The sequence below is a fragment of the Bos indicus x Bos taurus genome, chromosome 22 (genome assembly GCF_003369695.1).
Source record: "Bos indicus x Bos taurus breed Angus x Brahman F1 hybrid chromosome 22, Bos_hybrid_MaternalHap_v2.0, whole genome shotgun sequence".
Lineage (NCBI taxonomy): Eukaryota > Metazoa > Chordata > Mammalia > Artiodactyla > Bovidae > Bos > Bos indicus x Bos taurus.
This window is the reverse complement of record NC_040097.1, coordinates 7,733,583-7,760,742: the sequence shown is the minus strand read 5'-3', so window position 1 is coordinate 7,760,742 and position 27,160 is coordinate 7,733,583. Positions and strand designations below refer to the sequence as shown.

Below are 27,160 nucleotides of genomic sequence, written 5' to 3'. Positions count from 1 at the left end.
ATGGCAGCCAGGTTTTGGGGAGAGATTGTCAAATGAAACAAAAGCAATCTTTATAGCCACCGATGACCTTTTTCTGTATCATGTGTCTGCAACACAAGATTACAGATGAATGACCAAGTTACAACGTTATGTTTTTTCCATTGTCCAACCTAGACAGCTAACGTGTTGAATCACACATTGATTTTCTCTGAAGAATCATGTCAATTCTTTTGCTTGAGTAGAGAATTAAGTTTGAAATTTAAAAGTTTTCAGGGTCAGTTGCTCAGGATCTCCACTCTGAGAGATAGCGTCTTTAAAAACAAATTATTCTGGCAATTTTACCCAGTGAGAGGGTCAACTTTAAAAAACAATTAGAAAAAGTAATCCTCAATATGTGTGTTTGTATGTGTGTGAAATTTTCCAAATAAGCTACTTAAAAAGTTCTCTCACAATTTTATGTGCAGTATTCTAAATGTACATTGGCTGAAAGAACAAGAATACAGTCAATTATTTTTTAGAGTTTTTATTAGATGCATATTTTCTTTCAAGCAACTTGTAACTGTCTATATACATAATAATGTCATATATATGTATATGTGTGTGTGTGTGTATATATATATATGTCAGAATGTTTGAACTGACCCAGAGACGAGGCTCATATGCCACGTGTATACTCTCAACAATTTTAAGAGCAAGACAAAAGACCCTTCCAGTCACTTCCTATTGACAGCCACAACCCTCAAGTTTCACACTTTAGAGCTGGAGAAAAATCAGTAGTACCTCTTCTTCTGACATCTTAATCTCTTGAGAGGTTCTCATACCTTTGTGTTTTCCCACCTAATCTTTACAGTGATGGTCTTAGCTACCCCTGGACTCAAAACAGTCTTAGGCATATACAAAATAATAATGTAACTAGCAAACTGCAAAAATCCCACACAGTTCTTCCTTTGAAAGAAGTCTCTTAGTGTTTGGATAAGGTTTGTTCAGAAATGCATCTGGAATGTGTATCTCTAGCCCCCACATTCAGGTTGAAGCACAGAGGTTGGTAAATTGTGTATTCTGTGGTTTAAAAAGCTTGAAGCGACCTGTTTCCAAATGAGTGTGTCCTTCTTCCCTTTATCTATTGATAGCAGTCATTTAGGCTTCCCTCAGCTCTTCCGGGCCTCTTTACTCAGTGCTTATAAAGCTTTGGATTTTTGTTAACTATGTAATCAGTACCACCCAAATGTCATATCTGACCTGGAAGTGTTTCTGGACCTCAGACTCGTGCATTTGTAAATCTAGTATTTCAGAGCCACCTGGGGATGCCTCATGGTTTGAGCCAGGATGGAAGGACTGCTCTGGTGGCTGGAGCAGTCAACAGCAGACAGCCCAGGGTCTGTCTGCCTAGGGTGGTGTTCAGCTTACAAAACTGGACCCTTTCTCTTCCACCAACCCCTGTTTTGACCTAAACCTCCTTCTCCTCCCATGCTTGATGTCTCTTTTAGGGCAGTTCTGATGCTTGCCTCAAATCTAGGGAGTCTCTGATTCCTCTCTGCCCTTCACTGCCAAGCCAAATCCACCCCAAATTCTGCTGACTCTCATCCTCAGTGCTGTGAGGAGGTATCCATCCTTCCCATCTCTGGCTTCAACTTTAGTGGAGACTCCTCACTTGATCACATTGTTGCTGGTCTCCTTGACCTGAATGCTCACCTTTCCAGGCCATCCTTTGGTTACGGAATGAGCCTTCTGCAACACTGGCCAGGGCTCCCCACTCTGCTCTCAGACTTTGATGAGCAATGCCATCCAGTTTTCTCATGCGCCAGCCTCATTTTTCGTCCCAGGAGTTCCCCCAGCCAGTGCCTGTCTCCCCACAGCCAAGTTTTGCCTGCATCCTGGAGCTCAGCTTCCTTCTCCACCAACTGACCATTGACCTCCAGTCCTTTTTCTGTGAAGAAGCCTTCCCAGCTCTCAGCAGACCACAGGGCTCTTCTTTGGCACCAGTGTCTGTGGAACTTATTAACATACCTTTTGGGGGAGATCCCACATGGAAGATGTCATTCCTTATCTGATCACTGGCATGTCTTTTCTCTCCATGGCAAGAGAAGGACCTATTTTAATCACATTTGCAACCTGGCTATGGCCCTACCCAGATAAGAAACTATACAATACTTTCCTCAGTTCATTTTGTTATTCCTGTTCAGGTAACCAAACTCAGGAATTAACAATTCTCTGAGAAGTTTTTTTTTTTTTTAAGACATTGAACCTTTTGTAGTGAGGGGAGAGCTTGTCAATAAATTCTATGTGGAGGGGGACGGTGAGAAGATTGCTATTTCATCAGCATGTTTTGGTTTGGCTTTCTAGAATTGATGGACTTGAAATATCTAATATATTTAGAACTGATGCCAAATTGACGGATGAAGTCTTAAATCCTTGTTGACAGTAATTTCCTCTTGAAAAGAACTACTCCCCCACAGTTTGCAGATATAAACTGAGTCAGATCACAAGCCAACAGAGATTTCCTGTTCTCCTGTGGATCGTGTATAAACGGAGCTTACTCGCTCTGGAGCCTCTCCCTGGAAGACTGGACAGCCTTTGCAGAAGCGGCTGGCGAAGTACTTTCGGAAGAACCGTAAGAGATAGTTTCGGAACTTCTCCCCCACGAAGGCGTAGATGATGGGGTTGATGCAGCAGTGCGTCATCCCCAGGGTCTCTGTCACCTGCATGGCTTGGTCCAGCCTGTTAGAGCCACTGCAGTTATTCAAGCCAAAGAATTCCTGGAAGGTGCTCAGGAGAAGGACGATGTTGTAGGGAGCCCAGAAGAGAAAGTAGACAATCATGATCACAAAGATGAGCCTCACAGCCTTGTGCTTCTTCTTCTCGTTGCGACACCGGAGCAGGGTTTTTATGATTCCCGAATAGCAGACGATCATGACAAGCAGTGGCAGCACCAGCCCCAAGATGACTATCTTTAAAGTTTGGAAATTCTTCCAGAAATGATACTGACTGGATGGGAAATGTGGGCTGCATGTATGACGAGAGCCTTCTTTTTGGGATTTAGTAAAGATAATTCCCGGGAGAGAGGCAAACATAGCCACCACCCAGGTGACCACACTTGTCGCCGCCCCAAAGGTGACTGTTCTGGCTTTTAAAGCAAACACAGCATGGACGATAGCCAGGTACCTATCGATTGTCAAGAGGATGATGAAGAAGATTCCACCAAAATAACCAATGAAATAGAACCCTGTGAATAACTGGCACGTTGTATTTCCAAAGACCCACTGGTCTGCAGCATAGTGAGCCCAGAATGGGATGGTGATGATGAAAAGTAGGTCAGAGATGGCCAAGTTGAGCAGATAGATGTCAGTCATGCTCTTCAGCTTTTTGCAGTTTATCAGGATGAGGACAACCAGCATGTTACCCACAAAACCAAAGATGAATACCAGCGAGTAGAGTGGGGGCAAGAGGCGGGCTGCAATTTGCCTCACGTTGAGTTTTTGGCATGGCTCTGACATCCCATAATCAATGTCATAGAGGGGAGTTGATGTTTGATAATCCATTTTGCTTGACTCTGTAAATAAAGAAAAGCTCTTTTATAAAGTCCTAGAATGTCCTTAGCAGTCCATCGTGAATGCAAACCATTTTACATACTAAAGTAGGTTTTAAAAATTGATACATAGATTTCTACATTTAACTGAAGTCCCTTTTTTGGTCAAACAATGAACTTTTTATATTAGTTTGCTGCTAGCTTCTCTGCTTTGGGTTTCTGTGGTGGCTCAGATGGTAAAGAATCTGCCTGCAATGCAGGAGACCTGGGTTCGATCCCAGGGTTGGGAAGATCTCCTGGAGGAGGAAATGGCAACCCACTCCAGTATTCTTGCCTGGAGAATTCCATGGTCAGAGGAGCCTGGTGGGCTATAATTCATGGGATCAAAAAAGTCAGACACGACTGAGCGACTAACACTCTGTTTACTAGACGGAGAGCATCAGCCCTCTCACCAAATAAAATTGGGTGTTGCGTGGCCAAGTGCAGTGAATGAAGCTGTGATAACAATGTCCAGAAACTGGGTCAGGGACTGTCCAACCGTGTCTGTTCTTAAGCTGTCATTCCCTGGAGTTAGCTTACACGTAGCATCATTAGGAGCTTGCTGGTGGTAATGAACAGTTCTCAAGGGCACTCTGCCTACCAAGCACTGTTCTAAGCTTCACTTCATTCATTCAGTTAATCCTCAAGGTGACTTAGTGAGGCAGGTCAGGTTTATTGTCCCCGTTTTGCAAATAAGAACCTCGGAGCACAGAGAAGATGAGTAACTTCCCCAAAGACCCACAGGGAGTAAGCAACTAATTCTGAAGGCAGGCAGTGCACACTGTAACTCTTATCTGCTACAGTCCCTGTCTTTCACTCCTTGGTGAGAGAACTACAAGCAGGATTGTCAGCCTGGAGCCTTGATGTACTCAAAATGAAACAGACTGATGCCCAAGTCCCTGGAGAAGGTCATAGGAGCCAGTAGCCAGTTGTCAAGTCCCGATTGCCGTTCTCACATTTTCTCTGAAGTTTGTGTTTGTAGTTTCTGAGCTGCTATGATTAAGGACCCCCTCCCCTAATACATAAGAAATGGTCAAGTGGACAGTGTTTCATCTCCTAGCATGCGTCCTGTGTTAGCTTAGTTCCTTCACAACCCACTAACTTGCCTGGTCTATTTAGGTCCCACTGCTTGACTGAGAATTTTCTTTAATTAGTCCCTGTGAGACTCCAGCTCCCAGTACCTCAGATTAAGCAGCTGGGAAAAGCACACAGAAAAATCTCACCTTTAAATTCTGAGCCAGAAAAAGAATCAACTAGATGTGCAATGAAAATTGATTTGATACTTATAACTTGTTATCAATTTGGACAATTTTCAGGCTTCCTTCTTTTCTTGGCAGAAATAAAAGGAGACTTAGACGCAGCCTCTGGTCGGGCACATGTTCAGGGGCGTCCTGCTGAGGAGCTTTTATTTCTCCTAACCAAAAGGGAATGTCTGTCAAAGTTTTGGCCAGTAATTATTCTCTGAAAATATCTTTCTTTTGAAAGGTGAAGGCTTTTTATAGTCTTTCATTCATAATCCTGTTTTGTATCTTTGATGTTATCACAGTCTGAAACTGATTCTAAACTCTAACTTTTTCCTTACTTAAAGATTATATTTTAAGATAGTTCAGTGAGCACCTGGTGTATTTCTGATGTTTTCTATGGTTTCCTGTAAAGGCTTTTACTCATCACTCAAGCTGCGCTAAGAAATAGGCAAAGTTAGCTGAGAGACGACTTACCGAGAGAGATTCTCGTAGGGGAACGGATGTCTCAGCTCCTCTGACCAGCTGAGCTGTGCAAGTCAAACATATAGACAGCATAAAAGTAGGAAATGCACAGTTTCTTCTGAGTTGGGGGCGGAGTTTTACTGAATAAGTATCTGGCCGTGCAAAAAATCATCAAAGAACAGTCCTTTTTTTTTTTTCTTAAATTGAGCTTAAAATAGACTAGAAAATAGATCTCTAATCTGAAACTTTATTCATGGGTTTCCCTGATTACGCAATTTCTTTTTGCTTCTTAGTTCACCCAACTACCCAAATGGTTAGAAAAAAGAAGGAATTAAAGGATATTAGAACTAGAACATTCATAAGCATCTAGTCAAAGGGCCATGTTTTACTGAAAGAAACTGCTGTCCAAGAGACAAATGATTTGTACTAGACTGCAGGGCTTATCAATGGGGAGGCTCAGAGGGTGAGAGATTCTGACCCACTTGCTATTTGTCTTCCACAGAAGCCAACTGAAACTGACTTTAAAGTGGGGGGAACATCTTACATTGACCCTGTGATCCCCCATAAACCTGGGCTTCCCAGCTGGCTCAGTGGTGAAGAACCTGTTTGCTGACACAGGAGATGTGGGTTTGATCACTGGGTTGAAAAGATCGCCTGGAGGAGGAAATGGCAAACCACTTCAGTATTCTTGCCTGGAAAATCCATGGATGGAGGAGCCTGGTGGGCTACACACAGTCCCTGGGTTTGTAAGAAATCTGACACAACTGAGGGACTGAGCGTGCATGCCCCCCACTTGTTCACTCCCTCACTACCCCCTTTCCTCCCACAACTCACACACATACACTCACCACCCAATACTATTTTCCTCTGCAAACTAAAATAGCTGATTGCTTAAGGGTTTTTACTGTACGTTCACCTGTGAGCTGAACGTGTTGCCCATCTTTCTCCAGATCAAGTACCTTTGGGGCACGTCATTATAAAATGTTAGCCTCCTTGTTCACCATTTTGCAGCCCTCCAAGGCAGCCCATGTTTGTGGGTAGCTGTACTGTGACATAGGTAGCAGAGTCCCACACTCCAAGGATACAGTCTATCTGGAATTTCTTTGAGAGTTTTTCAACATGAAACAGGCAGCAAGTGGCAGAAGAAAAGGGTCAAGTTCAGGATTCTATTTCAATATCTCCAGTCACCCCAGGCTTCCTTGGTGGTTGGTTACTTATCTAAAAACCTCAATTGTTGACAACAGAACTGAGAACATAGAACAGAACTGAGAGCCAGCCCTGAGCCACAGGAGGGCCCTCTGCGTGCTTTTGTTTCCTCCACCACAGGCTAAGAAACACACGCCAACACGGACTTGTGATCTGAGAAGACCCCAAACCTGCTGAAGTGGCCTCTGCAGTCAGTTGCCTGAACTCAAGGCCTGGCCCTACCCTCACCTTTCTCATTTGTGGAATGGGCTGAATAATGGTAGTTGCTCCTTGGGTTTGTTGGGAGGATTGGTTGAGACATCCAAGTTGAGAATGTAGCATATAATATACACTAAAAAAAAAAAATCAGACTCGTACTCATTCAGTGATTCTTAGAGAGATTTATTATATAAAATTCTAATAAAATTGGTTTCTTGGGGTCCTTGTCAGCAAAGCAGAGCTGAAAGGGAGAAGCTAATGGCTGGTGCTCCAGAGTAGGGGGTTATGACTGCTGGGGAAAGCCAGAATAGGGCAGAAAGAACCAGCAACTGGCAATCAAAACCAGGGCAATGAATCATGAAAAAAGTGTTCAAATTCACGCTGTATGTGGATTCAGGAGACAGCAGTCGAGAACTGGAGTCCAGCCACTAGGCTGGGCTTGCTGCTAAGTCACTTCAGTTGTGTACGACTCTGTGTGACCCCATAGACGGCAGCCCACCAAGCTGCCCCGTCCCTGGGATTCTCCAGGCAAGAACACTGGAGTGGGTTGCCATTTCCTTCTCTAATTCATGAAAGTGAAAAGTGAAAGTGAAGTCGCTCAGTCGTATCCAACTCTTAGCGACCCCATGGACTGCAGCCTACCATGCTCCTCCATCCATGGGATTTTCCAGGCAAGAGTACTGGAGTGGGGTGCCATTGCCTTCTCCAGGCTGGGCTCAATCCTCAGCTTTACTGTTTACCACTTGATCTGTACAAGTTTCCGAAGCTTTCCAGATCTTAGTTTTCTTATCTGTAAAATGAGGGCAAAAAAACCCCAATCACAAATGTGCTTGACAGATGTGTGGTCAAGATCAAATGACAGAACAGGTGTAGAGCCTTTTGTTGGTACTGGCTCTCTGTGGGCTAGTTAAGTGGTGTCGTACAAAGTATGCTTGAGAAAGCATTTACAAAATGGGTAGCAAATAAATTAATACAAAATTTCACAGGAAACAGGGAATATAATTTTGTCTCAGTGAAGAGACCCTTGTGTGTTCACTGGTAATACACTGGGTAGAACTCTTAGATGCTGCAGGACAAACATAATGTGTCTGTGTGTGGCTTTGGTTGCTTTGTACTTTACCACATGGACCTGGGGTTTGTCTGCCCTGTCTTCTGCGGGTTGTCATTGGGGTGGTTGTAGACTTGAGGGAACGCTTACCCCCAGAGGGCAGTGTAGAGTAGTGAAGCAGGCTCAGAGTCACCCAGACTGTGCTGCTGACTCATTGTGTGCCCTTAGCCAGATCCTACCCCTCTCTGAGCTTCTGTTTCCTATTTTGTCAAATTATGTGCTAGACTTTAGGGGCCCCAGGAGACCTCCCTCCTGAAATACAAAATGACTCCATGGCCAAGTTGCTTTGGAAAAGACACATTTGGGCAATACAGGGTGAGGATTCACAGGCTGAAACAAGGAAGCACAGCTTAGCAGTGTGTTTGTGTCCCCTTTTAGGGGGACATTCAGGTCACCTTTTGGGATAGGGGTTCATTCCAGGGATGCACAAGGAAGGGAGGACCCATGGGAACATCTTCAGCATTTAATCAATAAATTATTGCTCTGGATACAACAGCAAGGCAAACCAGTGGTTTATCATGCCATGACTTAGTTTTCCCATCTCTGCTTATCTTCTTACCTTGGCCCTTCCAGTTTCCAGGGCTCTGGTTCTGATATGCAGGTCTTCAGACTCTCCGTGAGGAATGAACTTTTGGCTGGTTTGCTGCTCTGGACTTGATGCCCAGCCCTCCTCCTGGGGTGCTGGCCAAGCTTTCACTAGCTGCTCCAGGTCGAGTCATTGTACCCAAGTTCTGAGGGCAGCTTCTCTCTGCTTGCCCACGCCATCTCTGGACCATGACTCAGAGCATCACACACAAGATGGGGAGGACACCTACTCTTTTCTTGGGTTCAGAGGGCCAACTGCATGAGCTCAATGAACTGAAACCCTGGGGGCTCACACGGACTCTATCGATGTCAGCAGTGAGATGGGCTGAAAAGATAGCACACGAATCTCTTAGTTTTTAAAACATGTATCTAATTCTAAAACTAACACATCATGCTCATTGTATCAAGTTAGGAAAAACAGAAAAATAGAAAGTACAGAAAAGATTAGTCATTGTCTCACAATCTCAAAACAGTCCCTCAACACATGATGTATTTTAATCCAGACCTTTTCCCATGCATACTTTTTGATTAATTGTTCTCACACACATACCAGTTCATTATGCTGCTCCTTTTTTTGGCTAAAAATTACAGTATAGGTATGTACCCATGTTGTTAAAAATTCTTTATAAATACATCTCTTTAATTGTTACTTAGATTGATGTGTAACTTACATGTAGCAAAAACACACTAGTCCTAGGTGTACATTTTGGGGAAGTTTTGATACACATACATCCCTGTCACCAGATGATAGAGAGCAGCCCTGTCACCCCAGAACATGCCCTCACACCCAGCCCCACCTTGCAGGGGCCAGTCTGTCTTCAGTGCATGAATGAGACGTACCTCTTTTATAGCTTCACATAAATGGAATCACAAATGCTGTCCTCTTTCTGTCTGGCTCCTTTTGTTCAACCGAATGCAGTAACTGTATGTGACAGAGCTCTGTTGTTAGGTGAGCCCTTTCCCTGGGTCACTCACTTGGACAGCATGTTGTGGGTGTTGCTGTCAGTGCTCTGATATCTCCACCAAGGAGGAAACTCCTAGTGTCCCTGAAGCCCCCTTCACCAGCAGAGCCAGAGAATCCCCATGGTTCTCAAAGATACAGGAAGAACCCCCACCCCCACCAGTATTACCTTTTGCACCTGTGTGCCTCAGCAGTGATGCTGGGGTCCCATGACTCCTCTTCATCTACTGCTCCAGACACCATTCATGGTGAGTGGGAATGGGGGGCCACCATCCTGTCCTCTTCACTCCCACTGTGTCTGTCCATTCAGTTCAGTTCAGTCACTCAGTTGTGTCTGACTCTGCAAACCCATGGACTGCAGCACACCAGGCTTCTCTGTCCATCACCAACTCCCGGAATTTACTCAACCTCATGTCCATCAAGTCAGTGATGCCATCCAACCATCTCATCCTCTACCATCCCCTTGCCTTCAATCTTACCCAGCATCAGGGTCTTTTCCAGTAAGTCAGTTCTTTGCATCAGGTGGCCAAAGTATTGAAGTTTCAGCTTCAACATCAGTCCTTCCAATGAACAGCCAGGACTGATCTTTAGAATGGACTGGTTTGATCTCCTGGCAGTCCAAGGGACTCTGAAGAGTCTTCTCCAACACCACAGTTCAAAAGCATCAATTCTTTGGTGCTCAGCTTTCTTTATAGTCCAACTCTCACATCCATACATGACTACTGGAAAAACCATAGCTTTGACTAGATGGACGTTTGTTAGCAAGATAATGTCTCTGCTTTTTAATATGCTGTCTAGGTTTGTCATAGTTTTTCCAAGGAGCAAGTGTCTCTTAATTTCATGGCTGCAGTCACCATCTGCAGTGATTTTGGAGCCCAAGAAAATAAAGTCTGTCACTGTTTCCATTGTTTCCTCATCTATTTGCCATGAAGTGATGGGACCAGATGCCATGATCTTAGTTTTCTGAATGTTGAGCTTTAAGCCAACTTTTTCACTCTCCTCTTTCACTTTCATCATTAAGAGGCTCTTTAGTTCTTCTTTGCTTTCTGCCATAAGGGTGGTGTCATCTGCATGTCTGAGGTTATTGATATTTCTCTTGGCAATATGATTCCAGCTTGTGCTTCATCCAGCCCAGCATTCTGGATGATGTACTCTGCCTATAAGTTAAATAAGCAAGGTGACAATATATGGCCTTGATGTACTCCTTTCCCAATTTGAAACCATTCTGTTGTTCCATGTCCAGTTCTAACTGTTGCTTCTTGACCTGCATACAGATTTATTAGGAGACAGGTAAGGTGGTCTGGTATTCCCATGTCTTTCAGAATTTTCCACAGTTTATTGTGATCCACACAGTCAAAGGCTTTGGCATAGTCAATGAAGCAGATGTTTTTTCCTGAAACTCTCTTGCTTTTTTGATGATCCAGTGGATGTTGGCAATCTGATCTCTGGTCCCTCTGGCTTTTCTAAATCCAGCTTGAACATCTAGAAGTTCACGTATTGCTGAAGCCTGGCTTGGAGAATTTTGAGCATTACTTTACTAGTGTGTGAGATGAGTGCAATTGTGTGGTAGTTTTAGCATTCTTTGGCATTGCCTTTCTTTGGGATTGGAATGAAAACTGACCTTTTCCAGTCCTGTGGCCACTGCTGAGTTTTCCAAATTTGCTGGCATATTGAGTGCAGCACTTTCACAGCATCATCTTTCAGGATTTGAAATAGGTCAACTGGAATTCTGTCACTTCCACTAGCTTTGTTTGTAGTGATGCTTCCTAAGGCCCACTTGACTTCACATTCTAGGATGTCTGGCTCTAGGTGAGTGATCACACCATCGTCATTATCGTGGTCGTGAAGATCTTTTTTGTATATTCTTTTGTAGAGTATTCTTGCCACCTCTTCTTAATATCTTCTGCTTCTGTTAGGTCCATACCATTTCTGTCCTTTATTGTGACCATCTTTATTGCATGAAATGTTCCCTTGGTATCTCTAATTTTCTTGCAGAGATCACTAGTCTTTCCCATTCTGTTGTTTTCCTCTATTTCTTTGCAATGATCATTGAGGAAGGCTTTCTTATCTCTCCTTGCTATTTGGAACTCGGCATTCAAATGGGTATATCTTTTCTTTTCTCCTTTGGCATTGCCAAAGCTTCTCTTCTTTTCTCAGCTGTTTGTAAGGCCTCCTCAGACAACCATTTTGCCTTTTTGCATTTCTTTTTCTTGGGGGATGGTCTTGATCCCTGTCCTTTGGACCCTTCCAAGTTGGACCCCTTTACCCAGCCCATGCACCATGCTCCCCTAGCCCTGTGCAGATCATCAAGCTGAGTAGACACTAATAGGCTGTCCACCTCATCACTTTGTTAGATATGTCCAGACTTGGTGGAAACCCCATAACCCTGCTGAGAAGCCTCATCTGTGCACTTTGGGATTTCTTTTAGATCAGTGTGCAGACATGAAGCTAATGCAACTTTATGTGTGGTGAGGTGTGGTTTAGTTGCTAAGTCGTGTCTGACTCTTGCGACCCCATGGACTGCAACCTGCTAGGCTCCTCTGTCCATGGGATTCTATGGGCAAGAATACTGGAGTGGGTTGCCATTTCCTTCTCCAGGGGACCTTCCCAACCCAGGGATCGAACCTTGGTCTCCTGCATTGCAGGCAGATTCTTTACCAACTGAGCTATGAGGGAAGCCCCTAAGTGTGGTAACAGAAGTCTAATGTACGATTAAGGTGTGTACTAGACCTAGCACAGTCTTCAGTGGGTCAGGTCACACCTTCACCTCTATATTCTGCTCTCTGTATAACAGGATATTAGGTGGGACTTTTCCTGTTGCCCCAGAACTGGCAACTATGGCCTGAGGCTGAGGACAACGAGGTGTTAAGTACCCTGAAATTCTACAAAAAACCACTGACACCTAGGATTGAACACCTCCTCCAGGGCTTTCTAAGTGTGACAGATTCAGCTCTGTGCCCCTAGTCACCATGACAACTCTTCTCACTGCGTCCTGTACAAGGTGGAGACAGGTTTGGGCAGGAAAAGGTTTTAGAAGTGGGTGAGGTTGATGGGAAAGAGGGTGGGGTTCCTCTCCTCAAAGCCAAAGGAGGGACCTCTGAGAGAAACGTGTGAGGAGTGGGAACTTGCTGGAAGGGGAGGCCAGTACCTCGTTCCTGGGTGGGGCATCCACTGGGCAGCAAGCCCCCTGAGCAGGAAAGAGGAGATTGGGAGACAGGTGATGGTGGAGACGGTGTGTGGCAGTCCCAAGGATGTCTCGTGATAAACGTGGTGCCGGACTGTGGCATCTGGAGACATAGCCAACTCAGTCACTCACCACACCCAGGGCTGGCCCTCCCTGAGTTCATAGGCTGCCTCGTGGAGGCCGCTCACCAGCCCAGACACTTCTTCACTCGTGTTGGGTTTCCTCTTGGTGGCCCTTGGTGACCTTTGTCACTGGCTAATCTCACCTGAGGCCGTTTCAATTTGTCAGAGAAATTTTAATAGGGAGAAAATTGAGGGCAAAGAGGTAGGGTCTGGATGGCTTACTTCCAGGAGACGGCAGGGCCTCTCTGAAAAATACTCAAACTGTCCCAGTTACCACAGATTGAGGAGGATGGTATGGGGTGGACGGTGCCAAGTGCCAGCTCCACCAAGAGTCTTAAGTATGATACCCACCCCTTGGAATGATCATCTTTCCTGACATCTGCTTACCTCAAACGGCCCACTTGAATGCTGTCCCTGGGATAAAGGAGACTTGGGGTTTCCACTTCTAGAAAATGGTTCTAGAGATGGTTGGCAGCTTTTAAGTGGCAGTTTGTTTGGTGGCAATAAAATCCTGCTGTAGCTATTATTACTATGATGCCGGACTCACTTTCTCCTTGGGGCTCTCAAAAAATTTCACACACACGTCTGTTTCTGTGCCTTGCATACACTGCCTTGCATAATGCATTGTGATTATTAATACTCTATTGTGATGATTATTTCTCCCCTGCTCCTCCCCATCAGTTGTCTCTGGGCTGGGAGGTCTAAGGGTATGAGAATAATATAACCATCTCTATGTGCCCTCCCCAGGCTGACACACACTGACTCCTCAGGTGTATTTGTCACATTGAATTCCATCATGGAAAAACAATTTTCCAAATTTTATTTATGGAGGCACTATATAACGTATGTATCAGTTAACTTTTGTGCTTCTTAGTAAACAACCCCCACAACTCAGAAGCTTAAAACAGCTAACGTGGACTGCTTACTCCTGTGACATGTGGCTGCTGGGTAGCTGGGGCCCAATTCTGCTCTCTGCGATTTCCCACTCACTCAACCAGGCACCTGGGCTGAGGGACTTGTGGTCTGGGGTGGACCTTCCTGTGGCTGAGCAGGGAGAGCCAGAGACTCCATCGAGGCATTTCAGCACCCGCTCGGATGAAGAAGGTGTCAGTTGTGCTGTCTCCTGGCCGAGCCGCCTGTGGTCGGGCTGAGGGGTGTCCCTCCTGTAGGGTAGGTACGCTGAAGGTCACACATCAAGGACAGGCATGTGTAATCACACAGGGGAACAGTGAGAAGTTGTGAACAGTGAGACAGTTTGTCACACCACTGCATAACAAAACTGGCAGTTTAAGACTTTTTTATTGTGGTAGAAATAGAATATGAGATTTACACTTCTAACAGTTTTTAAGTATACAATAGGGTATTATTATATAAGCACACTATTTAGTACTTACTCATCCTGTATAACAATTCTATGCATGTTGATAAATGGATAAAGAAAACATCTACACATTCAAGGAATATAATTTAGCCTTAAAAAAGTGGGAAATTCTGCAGTATGCAACAACATGGATGTACTTGGAGGGCATGATGCTAATGAAATAAGTCAGACACAGGAGGACAGGAACTGCATAATTTCACTCGTGTGTGGAATCTAAAATCGTCAGACTCATAGATGAATAGAATGGTGAGTATCAGAGTCTGGGAGAAGAAGTACAGAGGAACTGGTAATCAGAAAGTTCTTAAAAAACAATATAGTTAAGAGTGTTGATTCATTTTCCAAGTTATAGTTTTAAAAAAATTAATTTGTTTTAATTGGAGGACAATTGCTTTATAATATTGTGGTAGTTTTCAAGTCATAGTTTTTTAAAACAATATTTACATTTCATCATCAAAACAAAATTTAATGCATTCATTAGGATAATACAGATATCTGAAGGTGAAAGCCGCCCCCCCTCAACACAACATACACCTCTTTCTGAAGCCTCTAGACATGAAGTAAGAAAGTAAAACCTTAGTAACTTCCAGTTCCCCAGTTGCCAGGTTCCAGGATCCCTGTGTTTCTTGCCTGCATCAGATTGGAGATGCTCTAACACGTAGATATATTCTTAGCTTAGCTCAAGCCAAGACCAAAGTCTTTGCTTGCTTAGGTGAACTTCTCCTACTCCCTGTTAGGAGTTCCCACTGGCCAAAGAGAGGACCCATCTAAGCATCAGTAAAGATGCAGCAAAGCATGAAGCATTCAAATAGGATTAAATCCACGACTTTCTAGACTTCATAATGAGGCAAAAAAGATTTTTGGTACAAAGTCAGAATAAAGACACACAGTTGAGATGGCAGTTGTGGTGTGCACGCTGTAATCTGAGATTATGTAGATGCTATATCACCATAAGCTAGTAAACCCATAGCTCACAGACCTCCAGCTCCCTGACAATATTTATTTATGTTGAACCAGCAGTCTCCCAAACACACCATGTGCTCCACCAATACCAGAATTGTCTCTATGACTAATACAGTATTTTTAGGCTTGGCATAATAGTATCTTAAAAATGATACTTTACCACAATTTTAGGTTTCAGTTTCCAGCTTTCATTTAATTTTTACTTTACATTGAAATACATGTGTGTGTGTGGTGTGTGTGTGTGTTTGTGTATCTGAACTCTCTGCCTGTGTGCAAAAATGAGTTGCCAGAAGGTAATTTGGAAAACATTTTTTTTCCAGCCTGTCTAGAGTCTTCCTCATCTAGGCCTGCCTGGCCTGGTAATAGACCCTGAGGTCACAGGCTGATGTTTGTTTTTCAGAACAGGCCCCTTCTCTGCTTTGAACACTCACCCCAGTATCCCCACTGATTGTCTTCCCTCCCCCAGGCCCAATAGGGGTTCTTGTTTCACAATTTCCTTCACATTCTCCCCACAGCCACTCTCCTGGACCTCTACAAACCGGCTTTTGGGGTGGGGCAATCCTACAGGCGGAACTGTGGTAAAGGCTGTGGAGAGACAGGTGGGCAAGGGCAGCAAGAAAGCAGGAAAAGCCACAGAGAAACAAAATACTATCAGATCCCTTTAGGGGTTCTGGCGCATCCTTCCTGACTTTTGCTCTTGACCAATTCTGGAAACATTCCTGTGCATCTGGTGTGAGCGTGCTCCTCCACTCCTCATGGAGGAACTCTCTAGAGCCCACTCCTTTCTCATAATCACCACTTCCACCCCTCCCCTTTCCCTTTTTAAACAAAGGCTTTTATTTTTTCATCTCACTAAAGATTATGTGTATTTTATAAACAAACATTTAAAAAAATTTTTGTACAGAGGGATGAGGCCTAAGAAGCATATGTACAATGGGGCAAGGTATTGAAAAGATTTCAAATGTAGCTTGTGTGGTTGTCATAGTTAAACTGTAATGAAGCAGAAATGTGTCATGCACTTAGCAGAAGAGGATCATGGGCCTAGCCAAAGCTCCCAGAGAGTTCTTACAGTTCCCTTGCTCGCCACGACCTAGGAGAGCCTCTAAAGTTAAATATGGTAGGAGAGGGTGCTAAGGACCAGTGCTGCTGCCTGGCTGGGCAAGCGAACCCCTTACCTGTGTCCTCGTAAAGGCTTAAACATGCTTATACTTTCCCCTCCTTCCCCTTGGTCCGAACTCTACTCCCCCTCTTTCCATTCACCCTCGCCTGACTCCTCTTCCCAATCTCCAGAGGATTAAAGAGGTTGATAGAATCCGAGAGTAAGCAAAGTGGTGGATGGGCGGGGGGAGGTGGAGGGAAGAGCACAAACACAAGGCAATATGGCATTTTCTAGGAACTGCAATGAGCTCATTGGAGATTCCAAGTCTCTGCCCACAGTTGTTTTGGAATATTCCCTGAGCATGGTGACTCTACAAGAGTAACCTAAGTCTTCATTGATTCACATAATCCTGAAGTTCCTGGGCACTTACTCTAGAAACTTTAGACTCCTCTGTTCTTCAACAAACCCTGGCGGCTTATTATCATATATAGATTGCTATCCCCTTTTGAAAATAACAGGTGAACTTCTACTCTTCTATAAAGCAGCTGAGACTTCCTGTTCCCCAGTGGAATGGGTGTATGTTGAACTCACTCGATCTCCTGTCTCCCCATAGAAAACTGGGCATTGTTTGCAGAGGTGTTTGGCAATATGCTTTCGGAAGAACGTGGAGAGATACCTCCTGAACTTCTCCCCAACAAAGGCGTAGATGATGGGGTTGATGCAGCAGTGGGTCAGCCCCAGGGTCTCTGTCACCTGCATGGCTTGGTCCAGCTGACTGCTGCTCTTACAGTTACTCAAGCCAAAGAATTCCTGGAAGGTGCTCAGGAGAAGGACGATGTTGTAGGGAGCCCAGAAGAGAAAGTAGACAATCATGATCACGAAGATGAGCCTCACAGCCTTGTGCTTCTTCTTCTCATTGCGACACCGGAGCAGGGTTTTTATGATTCCTGAGTAGCAGATGATCATGACAAGCAGTGGCAGCACCAGCCCCAAGATGCTCCTCATAATTGTATGGAAATTCTTCCATCCTAGTGGAAAATAAGGGGCACAGGCGTAACCTGAATGTTCTTCGAGGGATTTGATAAAGATGATTCCCGGGAGAGAGGCAAACACAGCCACCACCCAGGTGACCCCACTTGTCACCACCCCAAAGGTGACTGTCCTGGCTTTTAAAGCAAACACAGCATGGACAATAGCCAGGTACCTATCGATTGTCAAAAGGATGATGAAGAAGATTCCACCAAAATAACCAATGTGATACAGCCCTGTGAAGAATTTGCACATCACATTCCCAAAAACCCACTGGTCTGCAGCATAGTGAGCCCAGAACGGCATGGTGAGGAGGAACAGCAGGTCAGAGATGGCCAAGTTAAGCAGGTAGATGTCAGTCATGCTCTTCAGCTTTTTGCAGTTGATTAGGATGAGGACAACCAGCAGGTTGCCCACAAAACCAAAGATGAAGACCAGCGAGTAGAGCGGCGGCAGGAGCTGTGCTTCGATTTGTCCCACGCTGGTCTTTCGGCAGGGTTCACTGTAATCATAGTCATAACTGGTGGTGGGTTCTTCATCATTCCCCTTGACATTTGTTGTAAACAGAGAGTGAGATGTGGGAAGCACATTGTGGCTGAATGTATCATTGCCATCCATCTTCCTCGGTCCTGTAAACAGAGGACAAGATGATGACATACAGCACAATGGCTACAATCCCCAGTCTTAACGAAGGTCCCTGCTCCACTTAAGCAACATCCCAGGCTTTGTCTTTCCTTGGCAGCCATCTCCTTGAAAGTGTGTGTGCTAGTTCACCACTTCCCCTTATTCCTGATCACAGACACCAGTCATCTTTCCACAGCCATTTCCCAACACCTTGGCCTTCCTGCAGAGCCTGACTCTCATTGTAAGGCTGACCGTGCTGGACACTTGCTTTCTCTACTAGGCCTGTGACTCATTACTGGATGATAGTATATAAGGGGACTCCACTAGGGAGCTTCTGGGGATGCTCATAATGAGCCATTATGAGTTGCATTTTCTGTTACTTGCCACCCAAAATGTTCTGAACACTCTCTCAACTTTCTGCCTCCATCATTTTGCCAAAACTTCTCTTGCCAGGATTGCAATGACAGCCCAGTTGTAAACACCCTGGCTTTTAGTTTCATCTTCGTCAAACGTTTGATCCTTCTGATGACCACTTTCATTTAAAACTTTTGGTTTGGAAATTCCCTGGCAGTCCAGCGCTTAGGACTTCATGCTTTCACTGCTGAGGGCCGAGTTAAATCCCTTGTTCGGAAACTAAGATCCCACAAGGTGCATAGCACAGCCAAAAAGAAAAAAAAAATTTTAAGTTAAAAAATAAAAAAACCTGTTTGGCTTCCAGTAGGCAATGGCATCCCATTCCAGTACTCTTGCTTGGAAAATCCCATGGACGGAGGAGCCTGATAGGCTGCAGTCCATGGGGTCGCTAAGAGTCGGATATGACTGAGCGACTTCACTTTCACTTTTCACTTTCATGCATTGGAGAAGGCCATGGCAACCCACTCCAGTGTTCTTGCCTGGAGAATCCCAGGGATGGGAGCCTGGTGGGCTGCTGTCTATGGGGTCACACAGAGTCGGACACGACTGAAGCGACTTAGCAGTAGCAGGCTAGTTCCTGGCCTACCACTTCTTTTTCATATTCTTTGTTGGTGTTTCCTCCCCCTACCTACGCTGTAAGGGTCCCTAGGCACCATCCTTGGCTCCCATTTCTTTACCATTTACCTCTTAACCCTTGTTCCAAAGTTCTTCCAGAGTTGTTTTCAGGTTCTAAGTTTCCTGTAGGCTAATGCTTCCCAAAGCTCTGCCTTCCAGCCCCACCTCAGAGTTGAATTTTCCATTGCCTATTGCATATATCCCCATAGACTTATTTATTTAACCAATATTTATTGAGCACTTACTAGGAGCCATACTCTATTTTAGACAGAGAGCAAAGTGGGTATCAGATAGGTACCTCGAATTCAACCCACCCCACACTGAACAGCCCTGGAAAGCTGCTTCTGCTTGTGGATTCTTTATCGTGACCAATGTCATGTACTCCATTATTTAAGAAGTAAGATTTGACATTGTCTTGGGTCCACTCTTTTTCAGAAGATTAGGAGCCAGGCCTTTGGAGCTAAACAGACCTAGACTTGAATCCTGCCTCCAGCGTCCCAAGTTGTGTAGCTTGAGGTTAATTACTTCTTCAACTGTCAGTTTCTTTTTGTTTAAAATAATAACCATGCTGAGTTGCTGTGGAAACAAAGACAGTGCAGCATCTAGTACAGAAAAATGCTCTGTATTGTTGCTGTTATTATTATGTTATATGGATTCTGCCTCATAATCACCTCTCAGAGTCATCTCCTCTGCACCTCTTTCAACTGCCACTCTCTTGCCTCCTATGCATCCTGGCTTTGCTGAGCTCTTGTATTTGTTCTTGCCTTTTTCCTCACCATGTTCTGTTTCAATCTGTCTTCTCTGAAACTGAAATTGGATCATGCTCTTCTCAGTTTAAAACTCAAGTAGCCCCATGATTTGTATATGGTAGGGCTTCAAAGGCAATGCCCAGGCTATTCATCATGGCTTTTCTAAGCTCCTTTCTTCTCTGCTTCATCTCTAATCACTTCTCAAATCCCAGATCCTGTGGTCCAGCCATACCCATCTTTTCCCCACTTTTCCCAGGCTCATCATTTCCTTCAGGCTTCAGTGGTTTTGCACATGTTTGCCCCCTTGCCTAAAATGTCTGGTGAGTTCCTGTTCATCCTGCGATGTGTGTGTGTGTGTGCGTGCGCCCGCGCACTCAGTCGTGTCTGACTCTTTTGCGACCCCAGGGACTGTAGCCTGCCAGGCTTCTTTGTCCACGGAATTTTCCAGGCAAGAATACTGCAGTGAGTTGCCATTTCCTACTCCAGGGAATCTTCCCAACCGAGGAATTGAACTTGCATCTCCTGCATTGGCAGGCAGATTCTTTACCACTGTGCCACCTGGGAAGCCCTCTCCCCTTCTCTGTGAACTCCAACCATCCTCCTCTGTCATATCATTCTTACCATCTCAAAACATTGTGCATGCCTGTATGATAAACACATTATCATGTACCCATTGTGTGCTCCTTGAGAGAGAGGACTAGGTTATGTTTCTGTCTTCAGCACTTATGATAGCACCTGGGTAAAGGAGGTACCAGTAATATGTTCATTGAAAAAATACATAAAACTCATAGTAAGTGTGACAACTAACAACATTAGAATTGCTTTCAAGAATGTTTATTTTTTTCCTGGCAGTGACTGGATTTGTTTTTAATCTGTGTACACGCCTTATTTTTCACTTTCTCTTGTGATTGATACATTTCACAGATTTTGAATTTCACAGCACTGAACTAGATTCTTTAAATGAGCAGAAACTAAATAATACTTCTGGTCAAACTTGAGGAAAAAATGTATCCACCTAAAGAATTAACACTATAGTGATTAATTGACTGTTCATTAGGCTCCATGTGCTATGCTAAATACTCTTCATATGTTAATTAATGTAATCCTTAACAACAGTTTTGTGAGATAAATATACATTTTAAAAGTGAAGGAATAGAAGCATGGATGAATTAAATAATTTTTTTCCCAGACTCACAATGCAAGTAATGGCTGAGCTGGAATTTGAACTGTTGGGCTATTCCATTTCAAAGGCCTTCAAGGGTTTGCATCTTCAGACTCTGAGAACAGAGATGAATGTAGAAGAATGTAGAAGTAACTGATTTTTTGGTTGTTCTTCATGCCTTGAACAGAATGTTTTTGGCATTTAGCCTTAAAATCCACACACTTGCCCATACAAATGTGCTCTACCTATAAATGCACAAGCACAAAAAAACACACATACATGCACATTTCTGCCAGTAAAATAAGCTCCAAGAGGGTAGAGAGCTTTGTTTTTGCTGTGAACTCTTAGTGCCCTAGAATCCAGCCTAGTACATATAAATATCAAATGAGAAGTGAATAATGGAGAACTAGTAGGCTACAAGCTTCTGAGAAACAGAGGGCTCCCCTGTGGGCTAGACTCCCAGGTAATCTAGTGGGAGCTGGTACAACAACTAAAATATTGGGGTTCCTTGCACATAGCCTCTTAGCTGTAACAGGCCCTCTGGGCTGTTCTGTAGTTAGTCTCCTCATCTGTATGGAACAGTGTAGACTGGATCAGTGGTTCTGAAATGCTGGCTTTCAGATTACACAGGAAGCCTGTCAGTCAGAAACACACAGTGCAGACCCTTGTTCTGGTGATTCATATTGGGGATGAACTGCCCCAGCCACTTCCACCGTGTGTTTCCTATGCTTTGTTGTTCACCTGCCTCTCAAGTGCCAGAAACCTTTTTATCATCTACTCCTGTGTCACCTAGCTCCTACCACAGCAGACACGTAGCAAGGAGGCTGAAGAGCACTGGTTTAGGTGTCACTTTCAAGTGTCAAGACACATCAACCAGAATTGATTAAATCTGCCTCTCAGAAAAATGAACCCCTTACTTCAGCCTCTGAATTGAGGTAAGAAGTGTATTTTGGTGCAGGGCCTGTACTATCACATATATGGACTAGAGGGGGAGAAATTCAGGGTAGAAAGTTCCAGCTCTTCACAGTCCTTGGGGGCTGGGAGGGGCAGAATGAGAGGAGCAGTATTTGAGAAGCCTGATTGTCCTACTTTCTTAATTGTCTTCTTTTAGCCCAACCCTCTCCTACCAACTGAGCTCTGATGGAGTTCTCCCTCTGCTTTATGCTTCCTTCCTGCCATTGGGATCTCTCTATCATTCCTGGGACAGATGCCACTCTCCACCCCTTTCTCCTATCTTAATCATCCCCCAAGTTCCTGGGCAATACAGACTCCCAGTCCCTGCATCTAGCATCGAGATGCTTTGAGCCTTTGATTCATAAAGTGATGGAAAAAGCACCCCCAACTCACCGGTAGATGGCTTCTTTTAAGTGGCACTGGTGTGTCAGGCTTCTCAGCAACTGAACCAAACAGATCTGGAGGTAGAAACTTGGCGTGCAGAAGTAGGAAATAAAGTTTCCTGCAGAAAGAGAAGGCGGAGATACAAGGGCAAGTAATGGTAAAGATTTGAAAAAAAGAATGATATAGTTCTTCTTTTCCAGCCAAGAACGATGTACACTAGGTTGAAGTCTCCAGAGTAGAATTAATTTTGAAATCTTGATTATGCAACCTTGAGGGTTTAAATCAGGCACACTCCATGTTTGCTCCTGGGTCTAACGACTCTGGGCTTCTTTATCTTGTGGTTCTCTATATCTGGAAATCTTTCACTCTCTTCTGCCGGTAATGATTTGCATGAAACGAGCACACTAGAATTTCATTTCCTAGAGGATAAATGCTAATGGGGGCTGCTGGTGATGGTGAAGGAAATTAGGTTTTGTTGACCATATGCTCTGATTTCAGTGGCATCAAGAATTTGGGACTTGGTTAGAAAACTTATTTAGACAGAACTTTTTAATGAAAAGGGAATGTTAAATGGTCTCTTCTGTCAGAGATTTCCTTAGTAAGAAGATCCTCAGCTGTTATAGGTTCCAATCTTGAGAAGAAAGTTTTGCTAAAAGAAAACACCATTGATATTTGGCAAAACTAATACAATTATGTAAAGTTTAAAAATAAAATTAAAAAAAAAAAACAAGAAAACACCATTGAGATTTTGGCAAGATAGTAGGTTAGGAAGTACCGTGAGTCAGTTTTCTCACCTAGACAACAGTTTCACTGGCAGAAGCTGTCTAATCCAACTGATTTGGAACTCTGGAGTCTGTTGAGGGTCTTCAACTTTCAGGAGAAGGCTTGGATGACCAATTGCAGTTAACTATGGCCAATTTCAGCTCTTGGCACAGTAACCCCCACCTACTTCCCTACCCCAGGCACTTTGGCAGGCAGTTCTGCATGTGTTCCTAGGGCAGCTTGCACGTAGCTTGCAGAAGCCAAGGTGGGCACAAATTGGGCCCTGACCTTCAAATATCAGGGATCTGTGCTCTGATCACTGATGACTGCTTCTGATCTTAGGAATGCAAACAGAGAAGGGCAGCCATTGTTGTTGTATTCCCCTCATAGCTGTAAGCCCCTCCCTCTCTGGCTGAAGTGACTTTCAGGGTATTTAAAGAGCCAGTGCCCTTTATTTTTCTGTATTTGATTTTTCTATTTTTCCCTTTTTGGGAGTCACACATTAAAAACTGGGACCTTCAAAAATAGCTCCATTTCCAGGGAAAATTAAAAAGGGACCGCACTCGTAGCTCAGTTGGAAAGAATCTGCCTGAAAGGCAGGAGACCCAGGTTTGATTCCTGGGTTGGGAAGATCCCCTGGAGAAGGAAATGGCAACCCACTCCAGTATTCTTGCCTGGAGAATTCCATGGACAGAGGAGCCTGGCAGGCTACAGTCCTTGCGGTTGTAAGAGTTGGACACGACTCAGCGCCTAAACCACCACCACATATTCAGGGAAGAGCACAGGCTCTGAAAAGACCTGAGAAGACCTTAAGTTCACAGGCTGATCCTTGGCATAGAGAGAGGTTACAGCAATCAAAACAAAAACAAACCAAGAACAATTGTAAAAAAAAAAAAAAGCAAAACACTTACATTACCATGTGTAAAATAAATAGCCAAGAGGAAATTTGCTGTATGGCTAAGAAACTCACACAGGGGTTCTTGTATTAACCTACAGGAGTGGGATGGGGAGGGAGTTGGGAAGGAAGTTCAAAAGGGAGGGGATTTATGTATACCTATGGCTGATTCAGGTTGAGGTTTGACAGAAAACAACAAAATTCTGTAAAGCAATTATCCTTCAATTAAAAAAAAAAATCCTGAGAAGGGGAGAATCTGATTTCCAGAATTACCATGTTGTTAGGTTCAAATGTCCAATTTCAGCCAAAAAAAAAAAAAAAAAAATCACAAAATATGTAAGGAAACAGAAAAGTATGTCCATTCAAAGGGAAATAATAAACAAAGAGAAACTGTTCCTGAAAAAGATGTGATGGTAGATCTATTAGATAAAGACTTAAAGAGTCTCAAAGACTTAAAAGGAGACATGGAGAGAATCCAGAAAACTATGTATGGTCAAAAAGCAAATATCAGTTAAGAGACGGAAAATCTAAAAAGAATCCAAAAAGAAATTCTGGAGCTGAAAAATACAATAACTGATATGAAAAATTCACTAAAGGGATTCAGAGGTAGATTCAAGCAGGCAAGAGAAAGAATCAACAAACTTGGAAGTTATTGGGTCTGCAGAACAGAAAGAAAAGATTGAAGAAAAGTGAGCAGAGCTTAAGGGACTTGTGGGTGTCCCAGGATAAAAGAGAGAGAGAAAAGGGCAGAGAGTATATTTGAAGAAATAATGTGTGAAAACTTTCCAGTTTTAAAGGAAGACATGAATATAAGCATCCAAAAACTCAGTGAACTCCTAGTAGGATTAAGTTCAAAGAGACCCACTCCAGGACACATTATAATCAAACTTTCAAAAGACAAAGACACAGAAAGCAGCAGGAGAAAAACAAATGATCACAAACAGGGGATTCTCAATAAGATGATAAGCAGATTTCTCATCAGAAACTTAAATGGCCAGAAAGCAGTGGACCCATATATTCAAACTGCTAAAAGAAAAAAAAGCTGTAAACTTGTTTTTCTTAAAACCAGCAAAACTATACTTCAGGAGTGAGGGAGAAATTAGGACATTCACAGATAAAAGAGTTTTTGTATGTTGTTGAAGTTAAGCTGGTACAAATTGAAATTAGAATGTTATAACTTTGGGATGTTAAATGTGACCCTCATGGTAACTACAAAGAAAATAGCTATAGAATATATACAAAAGAAAATAAAAAGCAATAAACATTCCATTTCAAAAAAATCAACTAAGCACAAAAGACAGTAATGCAGGAAATGAAGGACAAAAAAGTTCTAAGCCATATTGAAAACAAATAGCAGAATGACAGAATGTCATTCCTTGTAAGTAATTACTTGAAATGTAAGTGGATTAAATCCTCCAACCAAAAGATAAAGAATGATAGAATGAATTAACAAAGCAAAGCAAAAATATGACCTAATTAAATACCATCAATAAGAGACTCACTTTAAAAGACACAAAGAGATTGACAGTGAAGGACAGAGAAATATGTTCCATGGAGCTATTACCAAGAGAGCAGAGGTGGTTATGCTAATATCAGACAAGATAGACATGAAGTTCAAAAAAGTTTACAAGGGATCATGAAGAAGGGCACTACATAGTAATAAAAGGCTCAGTACAGCAAGAAGGTATAATTATAAACACTTACACCTCATAACAGATCATCAAAATATATGAAGCAAAAACTGACAGAACTGAAGAAGTAATAATCACTGGAGACTTTAATAACCCGCTCTTAGTAATGGGAAAAAAAGTCATACAGAAGTAAGGAAATAGAAAACTCGAATACCACAATAAACCAATGAGATTTTAACAGATGTATATGTACAACTCTGCCAAACAACAGCAGCATACAGTGTACTTCCCAAAAGCACATGGGAAATTTTCCAGGATAGGCCATGTAGAAACAAGGATCTCAGATAGCCTTGGCAAGTTTCTAAGCTTTATTTTCCCCAGCTATGAATTAGGAATAATAAGGTGTCTGGGGTCTCTGAGGTGTAAATAAACGTAAAGCAACTAGTACAATACCTGGTGCATAGTAGGCTCTCAATAAATAGTAGTGAAGAATAATAACAGTAAAACACTCAGGGAAGTTCAGGTGTCCTTTCTAGAGTTCAATAACTTGTGACCATGTATCCTGCATACATGGTCAAAAGACCTGTTTTTCGTACTAAACAAAGGGGCCTCAGGTTGTTCCTCTAAGAAACAATTCTTTGCTTGAACAGGAATGGGGAAAGTTCCCCCAGATCTCCTAATGTGGTTTTTCCTGAGATATCAATAACAAAACAGGTCATATTCACCCCACTGATACTGTATCCACTTCCACTTATGATATCTTGCAACTAGTTCCTTTGAGTCAGTCTGGAATGGGGAAGGTCAAGACCCAGAAATTTGGCTATTGCTGATTAGGACCACTCTACATTTCTGCCTTCACACAAGCATCATTGACTCCAGGTCTGTCATTTTATAAACAGAGAGATGCTCAGAGGTAAGTAGTGGTAGAGCCTGAATTCAAATCTTTGCCTTATCTCTACCGCAGGGAACATATGACACAGTTGGCTGACATCTTGAAGACTTTATAAGGATAAGTATATGTACATAGGCATTGACAGGATTAAAAGAACCAGCAAGGGTGTTGAGGTGCCCAGAGATGCTAGCAAAAGTGGGAACTGTTACCCCTGTGCTTGAAGAGTCAAAAGAATAAACAGTATTACCTAAGTCCTACTGAGAGCTGAAAGTTGAAGGATACAGGCACTACTAGAACTGCAGCCAAGCAGGAAACCTTCTGTTCCCACTCTGATCTCCTGCAGCACATCCCAGTAATTTTGGGTTAAACCCAATGAGAAGAAGGTGCAGTAGGGAGTCTAGGTGATGTAGCACAGGACATCAGCTTTCCAGGGCTCAGAGTGGATCTGGGGAAGAATAGCAAATAGCCACACTGCTATCAAGTCAAATTTTTTTCTTTTCTTTTCACAGGGTCCATGTAGATAGTCGGAAAATTGGGAACCAAAGTTAGTACACCTTAGAATTCTTTATGCACGTAGAAAGAGTTACAAAAGATACTTCTCCTTGAGTTTGAGAACCACACCCCCCACCCCCCGCCCACGTCCATCTACCTGTTGGCACTGGGTTCATGGTTTCTGAAATTCTCAGGACTGGCAAAAGGAGTATGACCTTGGAGTAAGTCTGGAGTATGACCAGACTTAGAGGAAAACATGTCGCCAGACTTCTGTCTCCGGTGTGACTGCTGACCAAGCAGGGTCACATAGAAGACATGGCTGTGATCATCTCAAGGTGACCTGGGCCAGGGTTGAGGAGGTGATCAATTCTTCTGTAAACCAATGAAATAGAGTTCATGCTCCCTGAATGAAGAGGGAAGAACCAGACCAACAACACTGGCCATGGAAAGTTTTAAGATTCTTGATTATTCATAATCTGAAGATCAACAGCTGAGTTGAGGGT

The 27,160-nt window shown here is 43.4% G+C and overlaps 2 protein-coding genes across 2 annotated transcripts; both read right to left on the bottom strand.

Moving 5' to 3' along the window:
• Positions 1-486: 486 nt before the first annotated feature.
• LOC113880739 (C-C chemokine receptor type 5) lies at positions 487-5,377 on the bottom strand. Its single transcript, XM_027523273.1, has 2 exons — positions 5,263-5,377; positions 487-3,529 (listed from the first exon to the last, which is right to left on the bottom strand). Exon 2 carries the CDS (start codon positions 3,516-3,518, stop codon positions 2,460-2,462), a length of 1,059 nt encoding a protein of 352 aa, XP_027379074.1. The 5' UTR covers positions 3,519-3,529; positions 5,263-5,377; the 3' UTR covers positions 487-2,459.
• An 8,517-nt stretch (positions 5,378-13,894) lies between these two features.
• CCR2 (C-C motif chemokine receptor 2) lies at positions 13,895-23,133 on the bottom strand. The gene is made up of 3 exons (XM_027523287.1): positions 22,780-23,133; positions 21,995-22,103; positions 13,895-17,712 (listed from the first exon to the last, which is right to left on the bottom strand). Exon 3 carries the CDS (start codon positions 17,699-17,701, stop codon positions 16,589-16,591), a length of 1,113 nt encoding a protein of 370 aa, XP_027379088.1. The 5' UTR covers positions 17,702-17,712; positions 21,995-22,103; positions 22,780-23,133; the 3' UTR covers positions 13,895-16,588.
• Positions 23,134-27,160: the final 4,027 nt, after the last annotated feature.

Coding starts and splice junctions, on each gene's coding strand:
- LOC113880739 (XM_027523273.1), bottom strand. CDS start 3,518: ATGGATTATCAAACATCAACTCCCCTCTATGACATTGATTATGGGATG.
- CCR2 (XM_027523287.1), bottom strand. CDS start 17,701: ATGGATGGCAATGATACATTCAGCCACAATGTGCTTCCCACATCTCAC.